At 60.5% G+C, this 19,674-nt stretch overlaps 1 protein-coding gene across 3 annotated transcripts in view; it reads right to left on the reverse strand.

Moving 5' to 3' along the window:
• Positions 1–19,221, reverse strand: part of TRAF3IP1 (TRAF3 interacting protein 1) — a 34,192-nt gene extending 14,971 nt beyond the window's left edge. For 2 of the 3 annotated variants that reach the window (XM_075529256.1, XM_075529257.1), the window contains exons 1-13: positions 19,020–19,221; positions 13,970–14,038; positions 13,345–13,506; positions 12,645–12,779; positions 12,219–12,563; positions 11,402–11,473; positions 10,476–10,539; positions 5,363–5,383; positions 3,761–3,845; positions 3,196–3,279; positions 2,314–2,437; positions 2,182–2,218; positions 71–147 (exon numbers count right to left, since the gene is read on the reverse strand). In XM_075529256.1, the coding sequence (XP_075385371.1) occupies positions 71–147; positions 2,182–2,218; positions 2,314–2,437; positions 3,196–3,279; positions 3,761–3,845; positions 5,363–5,383; positions 10,476–10,539; positions 11,402–11,473; positions 12,219–12,563; positions 12,645–12,779; positions 13,345–13,506; positions 13,970–14,038; positions 19,020–19,142 (1,398 nt within the window). In that variant the 5' untranslated portion in view covers positions 19,143–19,221. Of the gene's footprint in view, positions 1–70; positions 148–2,181; positions 2,219–2,313; positions 2,438–3,195; positions 3,280–3,760; positions 3,846–5,362; positions 5,384–6,898; positions 7,001–8,613; positions 8,716–10,475; positions 10,540–11,401; positions 11,474–12,218; positions 12,564–12,644; positions 12,780–13,344; positions 13,507–13,969; positions 14,039–19,019 lie in introns of all 3 variants that reach the window. The other variant, XM_075529254.1, reaches the window with a different exon arrangement.
• Between the last annotated feature and the right edge of the window lie 453 nt (positions 19,222–19,674).

Genomic DNA, 19,674 nt, shown 5'->3' on the forward strand with positions numbered 1-19,674 from the left:
CTGCCACCTGGAGTCACCTCTGGCTCACAGGCCATCCCCACCCCACCCCACCCCCCGTTAGGGACTCTACCTTCTCGCCAGCTCTGGGAGACTGCTGTGCTTTCTCGTAGTCCTTCTTGGTCTCCAGAATCTTCTTCACCAGCCCTCCTGTGGGAGCCAGGGCTGTTAGCTCACCCAGTCACAAGGACAGAGATGGGGGGAGGGGGACACGCTTCAAGGCGTTGTTTCCTCTGTCAGTGTCGCCAGTGTCTGACAAAGGGGAGAGCACGCAGGCAGCACCTGCAGAGCGTCACGGTGTTTGGAAGAAATGGTTTCTTGGGTGGCAAGGAACTTGAGAGGGGAACCTCCTTTCTAGACTACTTCCAAGGCTGGGGAGAAGCTCGGCTGACGTCAGGAGTCGAGCACAGGGGGATTCGGAACCACTCCCCCAGTTAAAGAGCCCCGGGTCGAGGGCCGTCCCTGCCCCACTTCCCAGTATCTGTGGGAGGTTCAGACTGCTCCTCCCACAGAACTGCCCCACCGGGTCTCCAGGTGGCTGGGCCTTGCTCTCAGGGGCCCACTGGGCGGATGAGAAGCGCGGGAGAGCCCTTCGGAGAGCAGGTTCTTTGCTTAGAAAAGGCACCCCTGTGGGCAGACGTCACAGGGAACACTGGTCCCGCCGTCCTGTGCACTGGCTGCCTGTGGTGCAGCCAACTCATGGGCCATGCAGTAGGTGGTGTGGACAGCTCCCTGGGCTGCCAGAGGGAGCGTGCGCACATGGGTGGTGCGTGTGTGCGTGCGTGCGTGCAGGCACCATCAAGCTCAAGTGACCAGAATTGGCTATTCTGAATCAAATGATCATCTAGTTTACTGCTCCAGGAACATCTGTCAGGAGAGGCCAGTCCCTGGACCGTCGTGCTTGGTAAAGACGAGGGGCAGCAACACAGAGGAGAAGAACGGACCCCGTGGCTGCAGCCATGAGCTCAGGCACAGGGACCACTGTGAGGACGGCGCGGGACCGGGCAGTGTTCCCTTCTGCTGTGCACGGGGTCGCTGTGGGTCAGAGCCGACCCGATGGCACCTGACAACGATGATGACAACACGCCAGGAACACAGACGGGGGCGGAGACGAGTCTTTACACGTGCACCTGCTCGCTCTCGCACACACACGGGATGCTTCCAGAGTTCATGGGAGAAGAATTAAAACACAGACTTTTCCCATCACACATACGTGCTGTTGTGAGGTGCTGTCAGGTCTACTCTGACTCAGCCCATTGCAAAACGAACCCGGCCAGTCCAGCGCCATGCCCCGTTCTCACGCCTGAGCCCACGGTGGCCTTCCCCGTGTGTGCTGCCCTCCTTCACCAAGCACGGCCTCCTCCTCCAGGGGCTGGCTCGGCCAACATGCCCCAGGAGGAGGTTTGTCAAGCAAACAAGCATCCATGAACCAGACCCATCCACACGATGCACGTCCCTAAGATAAACCAGGGACGGGCCCTGGTGATGCGGCAGGTTCAGTGCTTGGCTGCTAACCAAAGGTTGGCAGTTTGAACCCTCTGGCGGCCTGCTTGGAGAAGCTGCGGCCATCTGAATCTGGAAGGCGGGCAGCTCTGGAGACCCTGCGGGCAGCTCCTCCTTCCCACAGGGCGGCTGTGTCCGAATGCAGCCCAGGGCAATGGGGCTGGCTTTCCGGGTCAGGCGAGAGGAGAGGAAAGCCTGGAGCGCAGGGCAAAGCCAGAGACAGAGCACCCACAGGCCACTGGGCATCGAAATGCTGCTGAACTTTGGCAGCAAAAAGGAACTGGAGAACTTTATCCCGGGCGCAGCCAGGCGGGGCCCTCGGGCGCTAGCTGCCCCCTAGTAGAGATAAGTGCGCCGTCCACCCCCGGAAGGGAGGCTGGAGGCAGTGGCCCTCGTGTCCAGTGTTGCCCAGATGGGGCGGAGTGGGCAGTGGCAGCTCCACAGCCACGGGTACCATCTTCCCGACAGCATGTGCTCACTTCCTGTCCCTCTCTGTCCCATGGTCACGGCACAGGTCACAGACAACCACAGGGCCAGCAGCACTTCCCTGAGTGTGCACACCCGTGTACACCTGTCTGTCTGGAGAACTCTGTCCCGGACCCCGTGTTCTAAGTCACATGTAGAGGACAGGCACCACCACCTGCCCACATGCGTGTCTTCCCTGTGCCCACCGGGGCCTACCGTGCTTCTCGTCCTCGTCCAGGTCCACAGCTGCCACCTGAGCGGAAGGGAGGGTGGGGACACGTGAGGCACCACATGCCGACATCCAGGGGCCAGCTGCGTGTCTCCCCCTGACCCCCCGGGCAGACTCACCGCTTCCACCTCGGGCACTTCCGAGAGCTGGGGGGCAGCCTCCACCACAAACTGCTCGTCCTCCTCGTTGTCCGAGAGCTGCGTGTCTGTGATCACGTGCGACGGCGCCCTGCCACTGCCCACCCTGGGGGGAGGGGGGTGTCAGGGGCCCCAGCTCAGGCGCACACCTTCCTCAACCCACGGCCCCTGAGCTGTGCCCGCAGTGACGGGGCTGCAGTGCCATGGAGATGGGCCGCGGTGCTCTGGCGCCTCAGGCTCAGTCTGAGCTGTCTGCACTGCACTGTCACCCTCTTCCTTCTGAGGCGTTTGAGGGGAGGGAGGCCTGACCTGATGACCTGACGGCGTGTGTGTGTGTGTGTGTGTGTGTGTGTGTGTCAAACTCTCCCAGCACCACTGACTCCCCTTTCTACACTTGCATGTTTCTGTGTAAGGCAGTGAGTGAGTGAGTGAGTGAGTGAGTGAGTGAATGAGTGTGTGTGTGTGTGTGTGTGTGTGTGTGTGTGTGTGTTAGTTCAACTCTCCCAGCAACACTGACTCCCCTTTCTACACTTGCATATTTCTGGGCAGGCACCGACTGTGTGTGTTGTGTGCATGTGCGTCATACACCTGCCCCACGTCCTTCACATGCACAGCTCAGGAACACCAGCTCCATCCACCACGCGGTTCTTCCCCGGGTGTCTTATAGAGTGGCTATCGCCAAAGGAGACGAGCTCAATGGCTGGCCTGCAAGCCCGCCCGGAGGCCTCAGACGGAAGACAGGCCTGGCCACCCGCTTCCAAAACTCACAGGAAGCCTCCCCACCTCAACCACTGTCCATCGCCATGTCCTGGCCCCCACATCTTGGGGAGCCCGAGACAGCGGGGACCATGGAGTCAGCCTCACCTGTCAACAACTAACACCTCTGAGCTTTCTTGTCGCTTGATGCGGGGAGGGGCCGGTCTGGCGCTAGCCGGCCGAGGTATCTTTCTGAAGCACAGAAGTAAGACATTCCAGCTGGGACGGGATGAACCTGGCCAAGGCCTGCCCTGGTCCCAGGGCATCAGCAACACCCTCGGGTGGCCGTGCCCTACAGCATACAGCCCCCTCCCAGCAGGACCCAGAGGCTAAGGGGCCCCTGCTTAACCTTAGTTTCTGGTACCTCCAAGGTATTAAAATAATGTAACTATGAGAAATAAAAGCAGGGTGTAATTTAGCCACAGGCACAGACTCACCGAGGCCCCCAGACGCTCTATTTGGAATTGCTGAGTCAGAACTGACTCCGCGGCACCGAGGGTTCAGTAGCTAGCTTATTTGCTTGCACAAATACACCCTGGTGACTAAGCCTGAGCATGAAGTGAACAGCCAGGCTGGAAATTAAAACGTGAGGGCAGCGCCGGGGTGTCCAGGCCATAACACCCACCCCAATGTAAACTAGCCTTCCAAGGTGATGAGGCCAAAAGCCACAGACCTGACGTTGGATGCCGGCTCACTGGGGACTTCTGAGTTCTCGGGCACCTCACACTTCTCTTGGTCCGCAGGCCCCACTTCTCTCTCTAAACGGGAGACAAGTCAGTCATCAACTGCCCGAGGAAGAGCCTCTGTCCCTGCGACAGGACACGACGGGCACTGCGGAGCGGAATGTAGAGGGACGCCAGTTCCAATGGTCAGGAAACCTTTGCTGTTGTGTCGGTCAGCTCAGCTGCGAAGCCTAACATAAACTTGGCCTGAGAGAGGAGACGGGCGTGAGCCAGCACGCACGGGCCCAGATGTCCACCACACCGTCGCCACGACGTGGAGACTGTCAACACGGCCGTGTGATGGTGCACGCGGTAACTGCATGCACGCACGAGGGGCCGTTCCGTTCTCATCGCCCCTGCGTGCAGGGGGAGGCCCGGTGCCGGTGGCTCTGTACTGGCTGCCAACCTCAAGGTCACGAGCCAGCTCCTCCAAAGAACACGGCTCGCTGCTGCTCCTATAAGGGGACCGTCTCAGAAACTCACAGGGCCGCTCCGCCCCGTGCCGCGGGGCCACCGGGGTCAGCATGGCCGCGGCACAGGGAGGGCATCTCGTCTGTGGCATTCGTGGGACCATCCACAGTGGGGTCATCGCCACCATGGGTTCTACTCTCCCTGTGTCCCTGCGATTTTAAATGGGCTTTCATTTCTGCCTTTGGCCCTGGACCACACTGTTTCATCACCTTTACAGTTCTCGTATTTTGATGAGAAGTCCAAATTACTAAAATAACTGAATTGACTCCAATATTGAAAGTTTTATATTTCAGAGCAGCAGTTCTCAGTCTGTGGGTCTCAACCCCTGTGGGGTTTGAAAGATCCTGTCACAGAGGTCGCCCAACTCATAACAGTAACAAAATGACAGTGATGAAGTAGCAACGAAAATAATGTTATGGTTGGGGGTCACCACACATGAGGAACTGTGTGAGAGGGTCGAGGCGTGAGGAAGGTGGAGAACCACTGTTTCAGACTGTAATAAAAACAAAGGCACCTTTTATTCTGCCTTATCTTCATTGCACTGGAAACATGATTTATACTGAAAAGACATTTACACTGTGGGGAAACCTAAAATGTATCCTTTTGGAATAAAACCTCACACCATACGGCCCAGGTACGTTCCCTGAAAGTGAGTAACTCTCATGAGCATATCGTGACGGTCTGAATTACAAATCTGAGGATGCACTGGGCCACTGACACACACAGGCTCACAGGGACACATGCTCACAGGGACCCCACACGCTCACAGGGACACATGCTCACAGGGACACAGGCTCACAGGGACCCCACACGCTCACAGGGACACAGGCTCACAGGGACCCCACACGCTCACAGGGACCCCACACGTTCACAGGGACACAGGCTCACAGGGACCCCACACACTCACAAGGACACAGACTCACAGGGACCCCACACGCTCACAGGGACACACAGGCTCACAAGGACCCCACACGCTCATAGGGACACACAGGCTCACAGGGACCCCACATGCTCACGGGCTCACAAGGACACACAGGCTCACAGGGACCCCACACACTCACAGGCTTCCTGCTGTTTCTTACCTGCATCACTGGCAGAGTCCCCTACAAGAAAGCATATCAGAAAATCAGCCTTTGGGTCAGGAAGCCTGAAAACAGCAGACCTGCATTAGCAGAGCTGGGTGGGGGTGGGGTGGGGGCCCCGAGGTCACACAGTGGCCTGGTTACACAAACCAGACAGTGCCGAGGACAAACTGAGGGCCTTGGAGAGAGAGGACAGCAGGGCCTGAGGGCCCTGGACCAGAGACGGGATGGAGACAGGCAGTGTGGGGCCCAAGATTGAGGCTGGGGCTCTTGGGACAGAACCCGAGAGGTGGAGCAGGCGCAGAGAGTGGGCTCTGACAAGGCCGGCTCACGGCGGTCGTGTGCGCTGAGATGCAGACAGGGTCCCCAAAGTCAAGTCCCCGGCTTTTATCTGGGTGTTTAGGGGGCGGGGGAGATGTGGGTTCACACGGTGCTCAGAGGACAGCACTGAGAGGTGGTGACATGTTCTCAGACAGGGACACCAGCGGGGACTACACAGACATTCCCTGACCCCATGGACAGTCCTGCCATTGGCCTCCTGACCCCTCAACACTATCCTCACTGAAATGCCCCCCCTCCCCCCTGGCTTCTGTGATGCCTGCTGCTACTCTCCTGAGATCCTCACCACGGGCCAGACCCTCTGTGCCCGGAGGGCTACAACCCACCCACCCCAAGACAGCAGAGCCACAGCATGGTGAGTCCCCACCAGCGATGCCAACTCCAGCTAGGCGGCACCCGGGAACCTGCCATCTCTCCCACTACCCACCCACATCTCCCCCGGCCCCTCCTCTAACTCCCGAAGTGTAGCATGGTGTTCTCTTCAGCACCAACGGCCCCGCCACCCAGTCATTGTACTAGACCCCAGGGGGTCTCAGGACTGGGCATAACCAGCCCTCTGTCCACTTGCCCCCATGGCCCCACCCAGGGCACCTCAAGTCCTGTCTCCACAGAGGCTGTCCTCACCGTTGCTCTGTCTCTTCCTGGGGTGGGACGGGGCTACACGGTCGGAACAGCGCGTGTGGACACGTGTATCCTGACCAAGCACGCCCAGCAGTCAGGCCCAGCCCGCCACACCCTGCGTCCACCATCCCCAGAGCCATGGCCGTGCCTGCCTGGCCCATGTTCCCGGGAGAGCAGAGCTGTGACCTGGGATCCCATGTCGGGGCGGGGGTCTTAGACAAAGGCTGAGCAGAAGTCAGCTGCCAGCAGGGTCTCCCTGAGCTGCCACTCTGAGCAACCACTGCACAGGCTGCAGCAGAGCAATCGTCCGGGCACTGCTCGGCTCGGGGTCCCGCAGGCAGGTCCGCACCAGCACAGAGCCCCCACAAGCCCCCTGGGGGTACACAGGAGGGAGAGGCCTGGGACCAGGCATCGACCCTGGTTCCACTCCAGCTGACAGAGAGAACCGAGCTGTGGCCAGGGCCTCCCAGGGGTCAAGAGACTGGCCCCTGGCGGGCCCAAGAGGACCTGTAGCTCAATGGGCCCCCTACAACTCCGCCTTCCTCCGGCGAGGCATGGGGAGGGAGTCCCCCTTACCTTTGGGCTTTGCTGCTGGCCCAGCCAGGAGGCTCTCTGGCCACAGCATGGCGGCACTGTCACTGGAGACGCTGGTGGCAGGAGGATGAGCGTCTCGGGCCCCTGACATGAGACAGGGCAGGGCCAGCCATTCAGACAGCCCTGTGCACCCACCACTGCCGATGCCCCACTGCCCACTGAGCTGGTGAGACCAAGGTCCCCCACAATGAGGCAGGGGAGCCCAGACTAGACTGGTGAGAGTGCGGCCCCATATCGAGGCCGGGGAGGACCTCCAGTTCCTATCTCTGGGAGCAGCAGCCCCACAGTAGTGTGGTCCCGAAGCTCAGGAGACGCACAGGAGAAGCAAAAGGAGCCTCTAAGCCCCTTGCACACAGGGTCAGGGGGTGGGGGTGGGGGTGAGGGAGGTGTGGGGGGGTTGTGGTACAGTGGTCAGCGCTCTGCCCACCAGAGACCCCGGAGCAGTTGTGCCGGGTCCCACAGGGAGTCAGGATGGGGGAGGGCACTAGAAGTGCATCCCGGAAGGGTTTCCAGAAGCATTTGTGGGCAGGAGACAGCGCAGTGTGGGGACGCTGCTCACGGCCACCAGGGGGCATCCAGAGCCTAGCTGGGCCCTGTTCCCCCAGGGCTCCTCTACTTCTAAGTGACAGTTCTCTTTCTGGGGTGACGCACTGGGTTGCCAACCCCAAGGCCAGCAGTTCAGACCCACCAGCCTGTCCACAGGAAAAAGAAAGTTTTCTACAGGGACAGTTCTGTCCTGACCTATAGGGTCACTATGAGGCGGAAACGACTCGGTGACAGTGTGTCCTGGTTTCCATGGGAGCCCAGCTCTACCAGAGTAGTTAGCTCTGTGGCCCTGATCTGGGTGCTCTGTGGCCCTTTCAGGAGCCTGGTGGGTGATACAATGAGTCAACAGCCAGGTCCGTGGTTCAGACCCACCAACCCCTTGCTTTGTGGGAGAAAGAGGGGGCTGTCAGGTCCTGTGGAGATTGACAGTCTCTGAAACCCGGCAGGGCAGCTCTGCTCTGTGCTGCAGGGTCACTGTAGTCTGAGGCCCGTCCCTCACCACAGTCCCTAAGAAGCTTGAGACCTGCCTAAGTGGACCAGGACTCCTCCCCGTGCCAGCCTGGCCAGCCAGCACTCAGGGTGCCATGTCACTGCCCAGGGACCATGTCCACACTCTGTGCAACCAGGTCTCACCTACAGTGCCATCACCCCTGGGTCAGGAGTCCCTTCGTCCCCTACAGGTACATACTGATGGCACGTACTGAAGAGCTGTGCCCAGCACCCCACAGTACCATTGAAAATGCACCCCTTCAGGACCAGCCGGGGTCATGGGCAGCTTTCCAGGGGCCGGGAGCAGACTGCCTACTGCCTACTGTGGGTGTGTGGGCAGGGCGGGGGGAGATTAACACTACTAAGGGTTCACCACCTGACCAGCCAAGGCAGCAACGGGAGGCCACATCCAGGCTCCATAAACAGGGGCAGCTCTGCCCATGGCGGGAGCCTGGTGGGACTGCTGAGTGGCTGTGCAGACAGAGCAGGTGAGGCCTTACTGGCTTTGCTCGGCAGTCACCTCTGTCAGGTAAGGGGCGCCCAGGGGAATCAAGTGCAGCCCACTCACTCCCTGTGCTTTATGCTGAGCCCTGGACCCCAGGAAGGGTCTGGGCGAGAGAGGGGCCCCGTGCTGAGGGTCTGGCTCTGGGAGGGGGCCTTACCTCCTTCTGGGGCTGCCGGCTCATGACCTGCTTCACTATCTGGTCCACACGCCACGACGGCAGGCTCTGCAGCTCTAGCTGGGACACTACCTTCCTTTCTTCCTGACATAAAACAGCGACACCACGAGACCCGCTGGGCCGGCGGGGGCCGGGTGGCTTCAGTTAGGTGTGACAGGGTTTGTTGGAGGCCAGGATGCCCGGCAGGTTCTGTCCGGTCTGGCTCAGTGGGCGGTCTTCAGACTCTGGGGGACCCCGGGCACCCCCTCCCAGTCCCGACCTGCCTCCCTGGTGGTGCAGCAGCACCTCATGCTGCACAGACCTCCCTAGTTCACCTACAGACCTCACTGCCCACCCCCACCTTGGCTCAGTCTCCAACCTACTGGGGCCACTTGGTCTACCACCCAGCTTAATTAAAGGCACTCGGCTCTAACAAGGGTGCCTCCAAACAGACTTCTTCCACCTCTTCCTCCCACAGCCTCCCAGCTCAGCGCCCACTGTCAGACCCTGAGCCACCTGGTCCCAGCCGTCGCCTCTCACCTGGATGCTCCAGTCCCAACCCCCGACCACCAGCCAAGGGCCTGCTCTCTTATTTACACCCAAGCTCCCAAGGCCCTGTCACCATGCCCTGCCTACTGGTCAGTGCCCTGGGCTGGCCTCACCCATTCTTGTGGGTTGTGTGTCCTCCCACATCCCAGTGAGCTCTCTGTTCAGCCGCCCCCTCTTCAGAGCCCCAAGGGCCCCTCCCCCACTGCCCACCACTGATTTTCTTCCCAGCCAATGCTGTGTCCCCCACCCTGACCCCAGGATCAGTCCCTCCAGGAAGGCAGGGGATCCATAGCGCCAAGCTGAGGAGGAAGGTACAGACTGAGGAAATCTCCACTCTGAAGCCCTGGCCCTGCTGTGTGGTCCCCACTGAGCCAGACCTGATCCAGTTCCCTTGGGAACAAAGAGCCCACAGCTAAGGGGGCCAAGACCACCCCTCAGAGGAAAGGCTCTGCCCACCGGCTCTCCAGCCCCTTCCTGACGCCACCAACACGTCCAGCTCACAGCACCTCAGTGCCTGCTGTGCACTGCCGGGTGGCCCCACTGCAGATAGAGTCGCCCAAGCCCGGGCTCAGACAGCAAGTTTGTGGGTCCCAACTGATTCCACAGCTGTCTGGGAAGCAAGTGAAACCGAGCCCGAGCCCAGGCCAGCAGGCAGGTAAAATGTCCCCCAGCCAGGACAGCCGCTGATCATTCTAGGTCAGCAGGAAAGCACCTGGGTTTGGCTTCTCGTGCACCCACATCGGCAGCCCCCAAGTCCACCAGCAATAAGCAGGGGACCCAGTCCTCTCCCGCCTGGAACCTAACCCCAGAGGGCCCCGAGACAGCCCTAAAGGCTCCCCCAGAGCAGTTCCCCAGCCTGGGCCATGACGGGGATGCAGCTGGCCCTCTGTCCCGTGCTGCCCCCATCTGTAGAGCAAAGACCCCCACACGTCACCTCCTCACCCTGCTCTTCCCACACGAGCACAGGAAAGGGAGGTGCTTGGACACTGTTCATCCGTATTCCAGTCAACTGCCCTCTGACCTCTGACACACCGGCGTCTAGTCCCCGGGCGTCAGGCTGACGCTCTGCCCCACCTCCTGGCCTGTGCAAGGAGGCCCCGTCCCTGCAGCTGGCCTGCCTCTCCTGCGGGAGGGTGCTTAGCCAGCCTTCCAGCATACGGCCCTGAGACATGCACCATCCTTCCATCCCCGGATCCTGTGGCCAGCCCAGATCTCCTGCCACAGCCGGGCAGCTCACTGCCGCCCGGCACTACGACTACGACCGTCCACACGGAGAGCCGTGCCGGCACTGCAGGGAAGCATGCATGTCCCAGTACCTTCCCCAGAAGTTTTCGACCGCCGTTTTGACGCCTTTGTCATCTGCAACCGGGAGACCTCAGTCTGAAAGCACAAAGAGGGGAGGTGGGGCTGTCAGCGGGTGTGGGTCAGCCGGGTCGGCCAAGCTCAGCTGGAGAAGGGGCGCCGCGCTCCACAGCTCAAGCCCCTGCCCGAGGCTGAGGTCACAGCATCAGCATCGTGCATGGCCTGGGGCCTCGCCCTGAGAGGAGCCCGTCAGCCCCTGCTCGGGGGCAGACTGCCCTCTCAAGGGCGTGTGGGCAGCACGGTGAAGGGCTACACTCCATGTCCACGAGCATGTCACAGAGCACCGTTCACCTGAGCTCCGTGGGAGAAGCCCTGGCCTAAGCACCTCTCAGCCGCCACACAAGCTCCTAACAGCCCCTGCCATCCACACCCCCATAGACACACACCGCAGCTGCCGGAGCGGCCTCGCTGGATTTATAAAAGGGACCCTGTGGGGGCCCAGGGTGGCTCCCAGTGGCCTGGCACAAAGTCAAGCCACTACAGGAAGGGCGACAGGAAAGGGGTCAGTCAGACCAGGCCTCCCGCCCTTTGACACGCCGTGACTATGGCCCAGCAGAGCAGGGAGGACACCAGCCCCACCCCACCCTGCGGCTTCTGTCCCCAGTCCCTCTGGACACATGGTGCCCCTCGGGCTCATCCCCCTGCACCCAGTGACATGCTCCCTGTGCACCGCAGACACTGCCGGGGAAGCAAAGTCCAGAAGCCCAGATGTCCGCCCAAGGAGTGGACACTGCAATAGCTACACCAAAGCAGCCACTATCGGTGCATCCACCCCACACCGAGCCCGCACTCTCCCTGCCGCCCCGAGGAGCAGGGCAGGCAGGCTGCAGGGCCCTTGCTGGCACGACTGTCTGCTGGGGCTCCTCACTGTCGCACCTACCTCCACCTCGGCCTTGGCGTCTCTGAGAGGCCCGTCTGACGGCTTCTTAGACACCTCCCCTGCGCCTGCCGGCTACAGAGGGAAACAGAAAGACAAAATTCTTCCAGGCTTGGACTGCTCCAGCCTGTAACTCCTACATACTGGGACCCCAAGAAACACGTCTCAGTGTTGGATGGAACACGACAGCAGCCAGACAGATGGCTTCTCAGGAGGAAGGACTGAAGATGTTGCTGCTGCTGCTACTAGGGGCTGTGGGGTCGTGGCCAACTCGCAGCGACCCCACATATGAGAAGATGACACACTGCCCACCCTGCACCACACTCAGCATCAACCCTCATCGCTGCCACGGTACCCACTTCCGAAGAGTCCCCGAAAGTGGGCAGCTCCAGTCTTTAGACAGATACCCAAGCTCTCTCACGGCCTGCCTGGGCTGGGGGCCACGGCTGTGAACAGAGACCAGCCTCTTAACACCTCACATACCACCAGCTGCCCTGTGTCCATTCCAAAGCTGGCCTGGGTGAGCAGTCAAGCATGCACTCCCCAGGGCCGCCACATCTCAAGGGGGGTGAGGACAGTGAGCTGGGGGGGTAGGGACAGTGAGTCCCAGGGCAGGGGACAGTGAGTCCCAGGGGGTGGGGACAGTGAGTCCCAGGGGGTGGGGACAGTGAGTCCCAGGGGGTAGGGACAGTGAGTCCCAGGGCAGGGGACAGTGAGTCCCAGGGATGGGGGACAGTGAGTCCCAGAGAGGGGGGACAGTGAGTCCCAGGGCTGGGGGACGAGCCGCAGGGGAGAGTGCCCACGTGTAGGCAGAGGTCACCTTTTTCTCCAGCTTCAAGTGCTCTCCATTGTAGTCCCTCGCAGGGTCCCGGGCAGGGTCTCCATTCTTGGCCCTGCGTCGCTCCCTGTCCCGGTCACGGTCTCGCTCCTTGGCCCGCTCCTTGTCTCGTCGCGGCCGCTCCACGGTGCGGTCCCTGTGGCCCCGTTCTCGCTCCGGCTTGGCCCTGCCCCTGCTCTCCTTCTCGGGGGGCTCGCGGGCCCGTGCTCGCTCTCTCTCTGGGGCCTTGTCCCGCTCCTTGTCCCGGGATGGGCGCTCTTCCCTGGGCTCTGCCGGGGGTCTCTGCTCCTGGCCAGGACTTCCCTCTGTCTCGGAGTTCCTTCTCTCCTGGAACCAACGCGCAGTTGGGGTGGACCCATGCTGCCCCGCCCCGCAGGACCAGACTGCCCAAGGACCCTGCTCGCTCACCTCCTTGTCCTTGTGAGGCCGGGGGACCCCGTCCTTGAGGACTTTGTTATCTGCCTCTTGGGACTTGGCGGCCCTGCTCTTCCCGTCGCCCCGCTCTCCAGCCAGAACTCTCCGCACAGCGTCCTCACTGGGGAGCTGGGTGTGAAGTGGGAGGAGACTCAGGTGAACGTGAGCCGATGGCGTGGGGCCTGGGGCCGACAGCAGTGCTCAGTCAGAGACTGCTCAGCACACTGGGCTCTGCCCACCAGAGGCACTGGGGCAAACCAGCCACAGGTGAAGGACAGGGCCTGCCAGCGGCCATCCCCTTCCAGCACATCCAGGGCCATCAACTGGGGTCCACCCCCGAGCACGCACTGGACTCTGCTCTACCCAAAGTCTCCAAGCCCTGCTGGCTGGCGCCCCTAGACAGAACCCCAGGACCCAGAGCCAGACATTGGCGAGCTCGTCCCCCAGCCTCGGCAGCCTCCAGGCCTCTAAGAGCCGGGTCGAGACTCCCTGGACATACAAGGTGTCCCAGGCTGGGCGAGGGTGCCCTGTGAGCAGGCAGACACCCAGGTCTGGGTCCCCCTCTGGCCCTGTCCTTGCTGAGGCAACACCGCCGTCTTCCCTAGCTCCAGGCTCCCAGCACTGGGGCACCCCATATCTTGCTGAGGCAGCAGCACCCCTGGCTCCCCGAGTATTGGGGTCCCCCACCCCATACCTTGCTGAGGCAGCAGCGCCCTAGCACCTGCAGCAACTCATTGGTCCTCTCAGGCTCGTGACCAGCCACGATGCGTGCGGGCTTGGCGCTCAGTGGCTCCCCGGAGACCAGGACCAGCACGTCGATGGCCTTCTGCAGGAAGCTGATTTTGGCATCTTTATCCTGAAGGGTTTCCAGGGAAAACATGTCACCCTCCCCCGAGCACGCTCACAGGCAGCGCAGCCGCTGCAGAAGGTGCAGCCAGTGCGGCAGGAGGAAGGTTGAGAACCACTGCTCTACGACCTCTATTGCCTGTGGGTGGCGGGCGGAGGCCCCAAGATACAGATGAACAGTGAGTTCCCAAGAGGGCTGCCACACGGGTACCTCTACAAACAGAGGGGGGGCTCCCACAGACAGAGGGGTTCCTGGTGCCAATGCACAGCTGCTCACCCAGAGCCCCAGCCACCAGCCCAGCCCCCAGGGCAGCACACTGGCACCCACCTCAGGATTTCCAGCCAGGGTCCTGAGATAAGTATGTGGGAGCCCCACCCTCCCAGAGGACAACACAGTCCAGGTAAGGTCCTGGGCCACCGTCCACGACCCCACAGGCCCGGAACGGGGCGCTCGCCATAGCCCGCAGACCCACCTTCACGTTGTCAGACTTGAGCTCGGAGTCACTGTACAGGCCCTTCATGAAACCGGTCGTTCGGATCACCTGCAAGCACAGCCCGGCATCAGACGGAACTCGGGCCACCAATGACCTGGCCAGCATCTGAGCACACACCCTGTGCTGGGTGAACACACACATGTGAGGCCTGGGCTGCACCTGCTCTACATGGCACAGTGAGGTTCAGGCGCCCACATCTTGCTGGCAGCAGGGCATACAGGAGCAGGGACAGGACAAGGTGCAAACTCAGTCTACAAATGTAGCCCCAAAACCTTGATGAAAGGACAAGAGGGGAAGGGACTCCCGGGCATGTCTTCATCGGGTCTACGTGCATCACTGGCGGGCCTTTGGGCTTGCTCAGCCTCCCCTGAAGACTCCATGGCAGACGTTGACTCCTGGGGAGCCAGATCCGGGCTGCAGGAGGATGGGGGACGCCCCAGCGGCCCACACAGACCCTCCCAGAACCAGCAAGTACACGGGCAGCGTGATGGGGTAAAACTTGGCTGGCCTTTGCCGCACCCACTCGATTGTCAAGTTTTCTTTAAACTTCTTCCTGATTCGCCTGTGATCAGCCTGTGTCCCTTCAAAGGAATCCAAGAACACAGTTGCCATAACCTTCCTGAGCTGACCACTGGCTTGGACTGGACGGGCCCCACAAAGCCGCTGCTTTCGGAGGACGCCGGGGGCACAAAGACGCGTGTGTTGCTTTGACAGCTTGTCACGTTTTGGTTGGAATGACCCCATGCAGGGTGCACTGGGGCCTCACTGCAGTACTTTGTGACAGGCCCATGTATTTCAGAAGCAGGATTAGACCACAGGAGGTGCCCGAAAGAAGTTCCAGGACGTGAACTTGGTGCAGAGATGTATATGGAAGGAGGAGGAGGACCCGGAACAATGAGCTGTACCCGTGTGGCATCGGTGCAGACCAAGAGGCAGTTATCCCAACAGAGCTAAGGGACATCGTGCGGCTCACAATTGGGGACGATGTGTGTCAGGGATACACTTTCTCTATCTGCATGCTGGGAAAACAATACCAGAAAGCCAAAACCAAACTCCTCGACAGCACATCCATTCCCAGAGGCTGACCTTTCTGAAGAAGAAGGTAGCATCGGATCGGAGGAGGGCTTATTGAAGACACAACCTTGTTTACTGAGAGCCAAGAGGGCTGACCGGACGCACCTCCTGACGGAGAGTGAGATGACAGCCTTCAGGACGGATGACACCTCAACATCGAGAAAAGCAAAATCCTCGCAAGGTGAGCCACTTCACAGGGGACACGGGAAAGGCTGGAGCTGTCAACGACTTCCTGTCATTTGGATCTGCTATCAACGGCCATGAGAACAGCAGCCAGGAAATCCAGGGGCCCGTCGCAGTGGGCAAATCTGCTGCAGAAGACCTCTTTAAAGGGTCGAGGTGCAGGGCTGCTGCCTTGAGGAGGACCGCACACCTGACCCAAGCCATGGCATTTCCAATTGCCTCCTATGCTGGACAGTGGAGGCTGAACAGTGAGTGAGCAGCACGGGAGAGCAGGTGTCCTGACTTAGGGTGCTGGCGCATGCGCTGAAATCCCCGTGTCGCCGCTGTTGGTAGGTGCCCTGGGGTCGGTTCCAGCTTGCAGCGACCACGTGACGGTCTTGCACCAGCCTCACAGCCATTCTTGGGTTTGAGCCCGTTGATGCCGCCATGGTCAGTGTCCGTCCATCTGGTCGAGGGTTCTCCTCCTTTTCGCTGCCAAGCCTGGTGCCCTTCTCCAAGGACTGGTCTCTCCTGACAACATGTCCAAAGCACATGGTGGCGGCGGCGGCGTGTCGCCACCCTTGCCTCTGAGGAGCAGTCCGACTCTGCCTCCTCTGAGTTCTGTGTGCTCTTTGGTACTTTCTCTGACACCACAATGGTTCGACTGCACCCACGCTGCTTCGGTCCTCCTTATTCAGTGTCCAACTTTCACATGCAGAGGAGGTGACTTAAAATACCATGGCTCGGGTCAGGTGCACCCCAGTCCTCAAAGTTAAGTCCCTATTGTTTTTACACTTTAAAGAGGTCCCATGCAGCAGATTTGCCCAGTGCAATGTGCCCTCTGATCTCTTGACGGCTGTTTCCAGGAGCACTGATTGTGGATCCAAGCAAGACGAAATCCTTGCCAACATCCATCTTTTCTTCACTTTACCATGATGCTACCTACTGGTCCAATTGTGAGTTGTAAGGATGCTGTCTTTACATTGAGTTGTAATCCATAGTGCAGGCTGCGACCCTCGATCTTCATCAGTAAGAGTTTCAATTCCTCCTCACTTTCAGCAAGCAAGGCTGTGTCAACTGCCTATCAGTCAGAGTTTGTGAATAAGCCTCCTTCGATGCTGATGCCACATTCTTCCTCATGTAAGAACCATGAACTGCCAAAATAACAAATGAGTCCATCTTAAGAAGTACCACTAGAATGTTCCTTAGAAGCAAGGATGGAGAGCGACGTTGTCTCACACGCTCGTCGAACGTGTCATTAGGAGGCACTACCAGTCCATGGAGAAGGACCCCGTGCTTGGTAAAGCATGTGTGTGTGGTGGGGGGAGGGCACAGCAAAAAAAGAGGAAGGTTCTCGACAAGATGGACTGACACCATGGCGGCAACAATGGTCTCCAATGCACAAGGCCCGTCGGGATGGTACAGATCTAGGCTCTGTTGGACATGAGGTCACCGGGAGACGGAACCAACTGGACAGCACCTAACAACGGCAGGGTTTGGAGTGGAGACATTCCAGAGGGAAGGGGGAGAGTAAGTCAGAGGGAGTGAAGCTGAAAGAAGTGAGGTTGGAGGACTGGCAGGCCCAGGGCGGCAAGCTGCAAACCAGCAAGTTCAGCCTGACTCCTGGTTGCTGAAGAGCATGCCCGTGTCCAGTGCCTGCACACAAGTACACCAGAGAAACAGGCACTGTCACCCATGAATCACACACACACACAAAGGGACTGGGCAGAGTCCATTCAACCAGCCAGTGTTTGCTGCGTTCTATGTACCTCCTTCAGGGCCGTGTGCCCAGAATATGCCAACAGAGACGGGCGGCCCAGTCTCCTGGGTGCAGGAATTCATTCCCTAGCCTAGTAGCTCGGTGTACCGTGGGGGTGTGCATGCTGCTGGAAGCTATGCCGCCAGTGTTACAAATCCCAGCAGGGTCACGCATGGGGGATAGGTTACGGCAGACTCGGAAGAAAGGCCTGGTCGCCTACGCCCACAATCTGCTGGTGGGAACTGTATGGATCACAACAGAACACGGCCTGGTGTTCTGCAAAAGCAGCCCCATGGGGGACGGTGTGTTGACACGGCCACCCAGCGGCCCACCACCGAGGGCGGAGGTGCTCGGGACCAGGTGGCCGTGTATTCTGTTGTCTGCGGGGTTGCCATGAGCTGGCGCCAACGCCACAGCAACCAACACGCTGGCAACCCCCGTGGGGAAAAAGGGCTCACAGGCAGGGGCTGAAAGACACCTTAGTTTCTCCTACAACACCCTCCCAAAAATTCACCAGCAAGCCCTTGTTAAGCTGGCAAACTGTGGGCACTTAAGAAAAGGGTATTCTCCTTGAGTTAACTTAACCCCTTTGGGCAACGCCTCCCAATAGGGCTCACTAAGGGGAAGCATGGGGAAAAGGAAAAAAGCTAAACTCCCTGCTATCAGTCGATGCTGCCTCATAGTGACCCTAGAGGACAGGGTAGAACTGCCCCTGTGGGTTTCCCAGACTGCGGGGTGGAGTGAGTGGGGAGTAGAAAGCCTAGCCTTCTCCAGGGGGTGGTTTCAAACTGCTAACATTGCAGTTAGCAGCCCGATGTGTAAGAGAGCTCTGAGGGTCAGCGTGCACCACCTGCTGTAACTAGACACTGGGGGTCAGCATGGACCATCAGCTGTGACTAGACACACGGGGTCAGCATGTACCATCAGCTGTGACTAGATACAAGGGGTCAGCATGGACAATCAGCTGTGACTAGACACAGGGGTCAGCGTGGACCATCAGCTGTGACTAGATACAAGGGGTCAGCATGGACAATCAGCTGTGACTAGACACAGGGGTCAGCGTGGACCATCAGCTGTGACTAGGCACAGGGGGTCAGCATGGACCATCAGCTGTGACTAGACACAGGGGTCAGCGTGGACCATCAGCTGTGACTAGGCACACGGGGTCAGCATGGACCATCAGCTGTGACTAGACACACGGGGTCAGCGTGGACCATCAGCTGTGACTAGACACACGGGGTCAGCATGGACCATCAGCTGTGACTAGACACAGGGGTCAGCGTGGACCATCAGCTGTGACTAGACACAGGGGTCAGCGTGGACAATCAGCTGTGACTAGACACAGGGGTCAGCGTGGACCATCAGCTGTGACTAGGCACACGGGGTCAGCATGGACCATCAGCTGTGACTAGACACACGGAGTCAGCATGAACCACCAGCTGTGACTAGATACAAGGGGTCAGCATGGACAATCAGCTGTGACTAGACACAGGGGTCAGCATGGACCATCAGCTGTGACTAGACACAGGGGTCAGCGTGGACCATCAGCTGTGACTAGACACAGGGGTCAGCATGGACAATCAGCTGTGACTAGACACAGGGGTCAGCGTGGACCATCAGCTGTGACTAGGCACACGGGGTCAGCATGGACCATCAGCTGTGACTAGACACACGGGGTCAGCATGAACCACCAGCTGTGACTAGGCGCACGGGGTCAGAGGGGACGACCAGATGTGACTAGGCACAGGGGGGCAGCATGGACCACCAGCTATAACCAGGCACGCAGGGAGGCGGGAGGGCAGACAGCGCTCCCCCAGGGCCCAGGAGGATGGGTGACAAGGACAAGGGCCCAGGCGGCGACTCTCGGAGAGGGCACCGGGGCCCTGTGGCCTCCCCTCGGGCTGCGGGCCGGACCAAAGGCCGGTCTCGGCCGGCAGACGCAGCCGAGCCAGGCAGGGCCCCCGCCAGCCTGCCCCGGCCGGCTCGCCCGGCCCCCGACCCCGCTCCGGCTCCGGCTCCGGCCCCGGCGCCCACCTCCGTGACGATGTCGTGCAGGTAGCGGAACGGGGGCTTGTTCAGCAGCTTCTCCGTCAGCGGCGGCCTCCGGATCACCTTGCCCAGCGCGTCCTGCGTCCGCCTCACCACCGCCGCGTTCATGGCGACCGGCCCGCTCCGGCCCCGCGTCCCGCCCGGGTCCCGCCGCCGCCGCCCGGCCGCCTCGACGCGCCGCCCGGCTTCCGTCCCACAGTGCACGGCGGCCGGCACTGCGCGTGCGCGCCGCGCGCCCCGTCGCCAGGGCAGCGCGCCCTTAGCAACGGCCGCGCCACCGCCCCGCTGCCGGGCGGCGCCGCGGAGAGGGCGGCCGGGAGCGGAGTGCGCACGCGCGGGGCCGCGCCGAGCCTGGACAGCCCGCCCCGCGGAGCGCGCGGTCGCCCCGGCTACGGGGCTGGACAGCTGATCCTGAGAGCCGCGTTGCCCTGCGCTGTCGCCGGGTGAAAAGAAAAACCAAGCCGGTTCTGACTCACAGCGAAGGCTTGGAACTGCCCCTGTGGGTTTCCGAGCCCAGAACTCTTTCCCGGAGTAGAAAGCTTCGTCCTTCTCCGAGGAGCAGCTGGTGGGTTTGAACTGACGCTCGTAGGTTTGCTGACTAACGTGGAACGCATCACTCCCTTCCAAAAGCAAAACCAAA

The sequence above is a fragment of the Tenrec ecaudatus genome, chromosome 13 (assembly GCF_050624435.1).
Source record: "Tenrec ecaudatus isolate mTenEca1 chromosome 13, mTenEca1.hap1, whole genome shotgun sequence".
NCBI lineage: Eukaryota > Metazoa > Chordata > Mammalia > Afrosoricida > Tenrecidae > Tenrec > Tenrec ecaudatus.